At 50.2% G+C, this 7,726-nt stretch overlaps 1 protein-coding gene across 1 annotated transcript; it reads left to right on the top strand.

The window, feature by feature from the left end:
• Positions 1 to 267: 267 nt before the first annotated feature.
• On the top strand, positions 268 to 6,349 carry GPR88 (G protein-coupled receptor 88). Its single transcript, XM_005663636.4, has 2 exons — positions 268 to 584; positions 1,002 to 6,349. Exon 2 carries the CDS (start codon positions 1,071 to 1,073, stop codon positions 2,220 to 2,222), a length of 1,152 nt encoding a protein of 383 aa, XP_005663693.2. The 5' UTR covers positions 268 to 584; positions 1,002 to 1,070; the 3' UTR covers positions 2,223 to 6,349.
• The last annotated feature ends 1,377 nt before the right edge of the window (positions 6,350 to 7,726 follow it).

Below are 7,726 nucleotides of genomic sequence, written 5' to 3'. Positions count from 1 at the left end.
GAAATACATTAGGGGTATATGAAATTTTATTCTAGCACTGATGGGAGGAAGAAAAAAAAAAGGAAGGAAAGAAAAATGAAGCAAGGTGAAAAACAGGACAGTTGAGAGACAGAGAAAAGACAGAGAAACTTGTTAATTACAGGACTTTCTGAGCAAGATATTTTTCTTCCTTTCACAAGTTAGAAGCTATTGAATAATTCATGCAAGCGTGGAAAGGCTGCCTTTTCCCTGGGTGATGTATAACTGAGCAGCAGAGAGCTTCGAGTGGGTTCACCACATCAGCCACCACTCGTGCTTCTGAGCACAGGGTGCTGCTCTCCTCTTGAGCTCAGCTTCTGCTTTTGCAGCCAAGCATCCTGGTGGCTGGTGCCTGCCTACCTGCCCACCGGCGGGGCTTGCAGCCCGCCGCTTTACTTTCGCCAGCCCTGCTGCCAGCTGAGAAGAAGTCTCCCTGCAGCTGCTGGTTTCTGCTTAGGGCCATGTGTGTGGATGCTGCGCTGGAGAAGGAGGCACTTGCTCCTGGCACTGATCCCAGCTGAGTTTCTCCTGTTGATTCCGGGACCACAGATGCTGCTGCTGAGGAGGTATGTTCCTGGCATTTTTCCCATTGCTACCACCAGCGAAGGACCAGCCCCGGAATAAGATACCCCCCAACCTCTTTCCCCGGGTATTTTCCCCAGGCGGGATGTCTCTGCTTTTTCCTGGAAACTAAGGGGCTCCATCTGGCAATATTCCTCTGTGTTTGTGTGTACGTGTGTGTATGTTTAGGGGGAGAAGGGGAGACCGTTCTTTGCATCCCTCTGTCCCAGGGCTTCCCTGTGCCTGCTGAATGCAAAAAGGCCTTTCCCCGGCCCTGGAGACTTTCCCGAAGCAGGCACCTGTCACCAGCCACCCCCGTTCTCCTCTAGCTCCCTCTCTCCCCCTCCCCCCGCCCATTATTCTGCTCCAGTCTTTTGTGTCGGTGGCAGAGGGCTGAAGGGATGTCTCTGCCCTCCCCGCAGGCGGGTGTCAGGATGGGCCGCGCAATGAGAAGCCGACGCTAGCCAGCGAGGTGCGAAGAGTTGGCCAGAATGACCAACTCTTCCACGTCCACTTCCTCCACCACCGGGGGGTCGCTGCTGCTACTCTGCGAGGAAGAGGAGTCGTGGGCGGGCCGGCGCATCCCCGTGTCCCTCCTGTACTCGGGCCTGGCCATCGGGGGCACGCTGGCCAACGGCATGGTCATCTATCTCGTGTCGTCCTTCCGCAAGCTGCAGACTACCAGCAACGCCTTCATCGTGAACGGCTGCGCCGCGGACCTCAGCGTCTGCGCCCTCTGGATGCCACAGGAGGCGGTGCTCGGGCTCCTGCCTGCCGGCTCCGCGGAGCCCCCCGGGGACTGGGACGGCGCCGGGGGCAGCTACCGCCTGCTGCGGGGCGGGCTGCTGGGCCTCGGGCTCACCGTGTCCCTTATGTCCCACTGCCTGGTGGCCCTGAACCGCTACCTGCTCATCACCCGGGCGCCCGCCACCTACCAGGCGCTGTACCAGCGGCGCCACACGGCGGGCATGCTGGCGCTGTCCTGGGCGCTCGCCCTGGGCCTCGTGCTGCTGCTCCCGCCCTGGGCCCCGCGGCCCGGAGCCGCGCCCCCGCGCGTCCACTACCCGGCGCTGCTGGCCGCCGCGGCGCTGCTGGCGCAGACGGCGCTGCTGCTGCACTGCTACCTGGGCATCGTGCGCCGCGTGCGCGTCAGCGTCAAGCGGGTCAGCGTCCTCAACTTCCACCTGCTGCACCAGCTGCCCGGCTGCGCGGCCGCCGCCGCCGCCTTCCCGGGCGCCCCGCACGCGCCGGGCCCAGGTGGGGCGGCGCACCCGGCGCAGGCCCAGCCCCTGCCCCCCGCGCTGCACCCGCGGCGGGCGCAGCGGCGTCTCAGCGGCCTGTCGGTGCTGCTGCTCTGCTGCGTCTTCCTGCTGGCCACGCAGCCGCTGGTGTGGGTGAGCCTGGCCAGCGGCTTCTCGCTGCCGGTGCCCTGGGGCGTGCAGGCGGCCAGCTGGCTCCTGTGCTGCGCCCTGTCCGCGCTCAACCCGCTGCTCTACACGTGGAGGAACGAGGAGTTCCGCCGCTCCGTGCGCTCCGTCCTGCCCGGCGTCGGCGACGCGGCAGCGGCTGCCGCCGCCGCCACCGCTGTGCCCGCGGTGTCCCAGGCGCAGCTGGGCACCCGCGCCGCCGGCCAGCACTGGTGACCCGACCCAGACGCCCGGGAAGCGGAGATCCCCGGCTTCCAACGTCCTTGGTCATCACGTCCTCCTGCCCCTGTAAAGCATCCCCTGCCTGAACGAAGCCTCCCGCGGGCGAAGCTCCCGAACAGATGTGTGCGACGATTCCGCCTTCGGCCCCAGTGGGCTCCCCGGACCAGGGTTTCTCCCAGCACAGGGTTCTCGAAGTCATTTTCGACGGCTACCTGATTTTTACCCTTTGTTTCCGTGTTTCAGAGAAATCTTGAAGTCAAAACACTGGAAACGTCAGGAACTTGGATACTGACGTTTTGAAAGAACCGGCTAATTTATTTCAACACTCTTTTTGGAAAACAGCTTTGATAACGTTGTTTCCATTCCCACTTCCATCGTCTTATAATATATATGAAGCGCCTTGAGTGAGCAGGAATCAAAGGAAATAATATTGATGAAAGAAACAGTATTTATGAAGCGTTTTAGAAAGTAACCTATCTTTGAGGATGCTTCTGCTATAATTGAGCGTTTGTGTATTAACCTGAAGAACGAAGCCGCAAATGTGCGCATCAGTAGGAGTTGCCGTCAAGACCTCAAGCCCTTTATTCTTAAAAGGGTTTTTATGAAGTAAAATTATTCCTGGATGAGATAGAATCTTAGCCAGTGCAGGAGAAAGAAAACACCCCAGTTTAGTATCTTATACTCCTTTTTGCACCTGTAAGACTGACAATGGTATTGAATAATAACGTGACAAATTTCCATTTGCTGATTGATGGTCTGAGCCAGCAGTGGGATTTGGGAAAAAAAAATAAATAAGAGGTTATCTATTTTAGGGACCAGTTTCAGGTTTTCTACAGCATGCACACTTGTTGCTACCCTCATTCTATCATCAATATACTTGCCTTATGAATGTGATTGCAGCTGTGAACATCCTCTACCATAATGGTTGCTAAGGAGAATTAAGTCCTTCTGTTTTAACATTTAAAATATCTCAATGCACATGACATAATTAAACACTAATAATACCATGCCTGCATAGCTGATATTAACCTCTATTGCATGCTCCTAGATTCTAGAACTTATCGGGCATGTGGTATACTAAAGCAATACCCATTTGACAAGGACATTTTGCTTCTTCCAGACACCAGAAGAAGTAGCCATCAAGAAGTGGCCATCAATTATTTGAAAAGAGACACAGAGACACCTCTGGCTGCCTAGCGTTCTTCTTGTCTTGACCCAATTTAGGAGAAAACTCCCAAGTGGGACTTTATCTTACAAATGGAACTGCAGTCAAGATGGATCAATAATATGGTTTGGCTCTGCAAAGCCATCTGTGTGCTCTTTTAGGCTTTAGACAAGCCACACATTGGAAAGTGACACTTTTTTTATGTAGTTCAAATGTATTACCATGACACTTAACATTAATATCGTATCTGTTAAAAGAATGTGTAGTAAACTCAAGTTATAATAAAATGAGCAGTTCAAGTGGGAAGCGGTTCTAAAATGTATGATCTGAGGCTTTCCATTTTTGTCTTCAGTTTACTAAATTTATTTAGAAATAATTGGAATGCAAAATTGTTGAAAATGACTTTATACAATTAAAGTGGGAGTAAAGAAACAAAATAATCATCTATCAGCAATTCCGACTGCGCATTAAATCTGGGGCTGACCAGCCTCGGTTAACTGTGGAATTCAGGAAAAAAACCAGCTTGCTTTGTTGCAAGCCAGGCTAGTGGGAACACTTGTGCATTTGAATAATTACGGGAGTTGCAGGAAACTTTGACATGTTTGTAGAAAAATAAAACCAAACAACAGTGTTCATCACTAACGATAGATCAGCAGTCATTTTATTAATCTCTTCCCTTTGTGCATGCACCGTTTCTCTCTTATTAAGGTTTCATCTGTTCTCATTTTTCTCCATTCAAATAATCAATTAAAGTTCAGACAACTATTCCTCCGAGTTTTTTCCTTCTGTCTCTGGTCTTCTTGCATATCTCCTTGAGAACACTATAACCTTAACAGTGTACCTAAAAGCACTGGTGATGAAAGTAATGTCTTTGCTCTGGCTTTATTTATTTAATATTACTTTTAGCTTGTAAAACTGTTTTTACCTTTTATAACTCAATAGACCCTGTATACCAGCATTAAAAGAAATAGATATAATTTCCTTTCTGTAAGTATAATCGATCTGGGGGAATAGACTGTAACAACAGAGAGCTGAATGTTCCTTTTTTGGGGGGATGCTTCTCTAAATCTCTATCAAAAGGGTCTTCATTTAATTAGCTCTTTACCCTTGTTTCTCTCTCTGGATGCTACAAACGCTCTTCCTTGCTCTTCCTATAAACATTTGCCAAGCATATCAACTTAGCTTTTCAATTACCTGATATCTTGCAGTGTTCCTGGCTATAACACTGAGAACCACCTTCTGCAGGCTTGGTGCCACGTGGGAGACCTACTTCAGGTTATATTTACTGGTAATTAACTCCACAGGACTGATTCACTTTTAATTTTGAAGCAGCAATGAGGTGTCTAAAAATGCCTTACTTGGGCAATAGCTGCGAGTTGGAGTTACTGCTGTAACAAATTAAGTTAATGAAGATTGGGTTCCTATTTAAATGAAACTACCTATTATCCACTCAGGAATGAAAAAATCCTAACTGCTGTTGTGGGCTGCCCTACTTTGGCTTTTCTACTGTTTTTCTTTAGGTGTATGCCTGTTAAGACATATAGCACCCTCTCCCCGTGGGACTTGAATGGCTAAATGGTGGGCTGTAATAAGCGTGACTCATCTTAGCACTTCCCTGCTGCCAAAATGAAGTTATGTGCGTAAACAAGGATGCTGTTTTGTACTGAGACACCTGCACGTGGTTTTTGTTTTAAAGCCTGTGGGGTTTCACTCTCTGATAGAGAAAGCCCTTGAAAAGATTTGCTCACCAAGGACCTTTGGTCTGCCATGGCGTCTGGGTTCAGTGCAACCCTACTCTTCTGAAGACAAACACATCGGCCGATGTCATCGTCATGGGGGACCCTCATTCCATCCTCCCAGGGACTTGGACGTGGCTTACCTGGCTCTTTGGCAGTCCTAGGAGCTGACTTGACAAAGGGCATCAGTGACACATACTTAAATTCAAGAGTGTTGAGAAAACCTGGAGGTGTCCCTTGCTATCAGAGGGCTGCCCTTAATGTTTGTGGGGTGTGGGGCAAGGACGCCTCTCTAGATGGAAGCTCGTGGTCTACAGGAACAAGGTCCGGGGTGGACCCTTTTTGCCTTTCAGCTCGCACTCAGTACCCTGAGGGGCCGCCACGCGCGTGCCTGGACTCAGCCCACAGGTCCAAGCTCTGCCCACGTCCACTTCTTAACGCACCACCTTGTCTGCCTCCAGGATCTAGCAGTCCACAGGCAGGGGTAGAGCATGTCCTGGAAGTGACCTTGGGCCATTTAGGTAGAGCATGTCCTGGAAGTGACCTTGGGCCATTTAGGCAGGCCATTCTGGGCATCCGGTACCACGGCCTTGGAAGGAGCCGTGAGCTCTGGGTGTGCACATTTCCTTGGGACCCCCTTCTGTGAGGAGGGGGGCGGCCAGAGGAAGGTGGGAGCAGCCCCTTTAAAGCACAGAGACCCAGGTGGGGACCCCAGTATCTTGAGCCTATAGGCTGTGCTGCCTTCACATGCATCCTGTTCCCTAGCTCCTCACACCTCAAGGGAGTCCTGAAACAGGTGCCACGTATCGGGTTTCCTCAGGTACGTGACCACATCAGGCCTGATGCTGTAGATGGGGAGGTTGGTGGGTTGGGGTGGGAAGCGTGTACGTGAAACGAGGGAGGTGGGATGTCGAAGGCTATGGAAGGGGAATGATGGGACAGGGGAAGTACTGCATGGTTCTCTTGCAAAGTTTCATGTGTATCTTTTACACAAACTTTTTATAATGAAAAGTTAAAAAAAAGTGAAGCTAAACGGGTCAGTGGGCAGTTGGGGGAGGGAAGAAAGAAGGAAGCAAGGAAGAGAAAAAAATGAAAGAAAGAAAAGTCATGTGCCTGACATCGTGTAGCAACTTAAATGCAGGAGCTGAGACTCGAAGCTCTGTCTGACTCCAGAGCACGAGAAGTACTGCACTGTGCAATAAAATCAGAGTTTTTTGTCAGGTGTGGAATCCCCTCCTAAGTTCCCCAATCTTCTCGCCCCTGCTTGCATCCTTCCCTGTAGCCACGTTGGTCCCTGCACTGCCTTCTAAACATGGCCCGCGTTCTGTATCGGAGCCTCCTTCATTCAGGGACCTTCTTGGAGTCTTCTCGCATCTCATCACCGGTTTTATCTATTGGGGAAATGCCTCCTGGTTTCTGGGACTAGGTCACTGCCAGTTGTATCAGGGAGTGTCAGCCAGGCATCTTTTACACTAGACCTTATGGGCAGACTCAAGCCATAAACAAAGCGGAGTATCCAGATCCAGGCAAGAATAATTTTTGCCATGTTCTATGTACCATTGAAGAAGATGCTTGGCTTGGGGAAGAGAAGACTCTATGAGAGACCATAGGATGCCTTCCAAAATCTGAACATGACCACAGGTTCTGGGAATTAAAACATGACATCCTTTGGGGAGTGGGGGGGGGGGCTTTATTCCACCTGCCTCAGACACAGAAGCAAGACTGTGTATGGTGTGTTTGACTGCAAAGAAAACAAGTTAAAAGATGGAAAAAGAGATAAAGTAAGGTGGGAAGGGAAGATGGTATTGATCCAAACATATTTTCTTAGAGCCAGTTTTATGAGTTTTTTGAGGCCTCTGTCCTTCTAGACTAAACACAAAAGGCTTAGTGATTTAGAAACTTTTTCTTTGTATCCTTACTAATTAAGAAATGTATATCAAGTTTTGGAGTTCCTGCTAGGGCTTGCTCAGCAGGTTAAGGACCTGATGTTTCTGTGAGGATGTGCGTCCCATCCCTGGTCTTGCTCATTGGGTTAAGGATCCAGTGTTGCCAAAAGCTTCAGGGTACACTGCGGATGTGCTTGGATCTGATGTTGCCGAGATGGTGGCATAGGCTGCAGCTGCAGCTCTGACTCAATCCCTGGTGTGGGAACCTGCATATGCCAACCATAACAGGTGCATTGGTAAAAAGAAAAAAAAAAAAAGAATGTATACCAAGTTTTAATTTTTAGTGTTTGTATGGCAAAACAATACTCTTAAAAATATAAAATCATACCTCAAAGATACTTAAAAAGCTACACTTCTTTTCCCACTTCAGCCTACTTGATACCCAGCACAGCGCCACCACCACCCTACCCCGTTGTCACCTGTTCCCCACCATGGAGAAGATTCAGCACAGGGAGTTCCCGTCGTGGTGCAGCAGAAACGAATCCGACTAGGAACCCTGAGGTTGTGGGTTGCAGTGGGTTAAGGATCCAGCATTGCCGTGAGCTGTGCTGTAGGTCACAGATGTGGCTCGGATCCTCTGTTGCTGTGGCTCTGGCCTAGGCTGGCAGCGTAGCTCCGATTAGACCCCTGGCCTGGGAACCTCCATGTGCT

Source organism: Sus scrofa, chromosome 4 (genome assembly GCF_054392235.1).
Source record: "Sus scrofa isolate SSC_HxYL_T2T_F1_AM1 chromosome 4, Sscrofa_HxYL_maternal_Yorkshire_Landrace_v2.0, whole genome shotgun sequence".
NCBI classification, from domain to species: Eukaryota; Metazoa; Chordata; class Mammalia; order Artiodactyla; family Suidae; genus Sus; species Sus scrofa.
The sequence above is the reverse complement of the archived record's forward strand: the minus strand, read 5'-3'. Positions and strand labels throughout refer to the sequence as shown.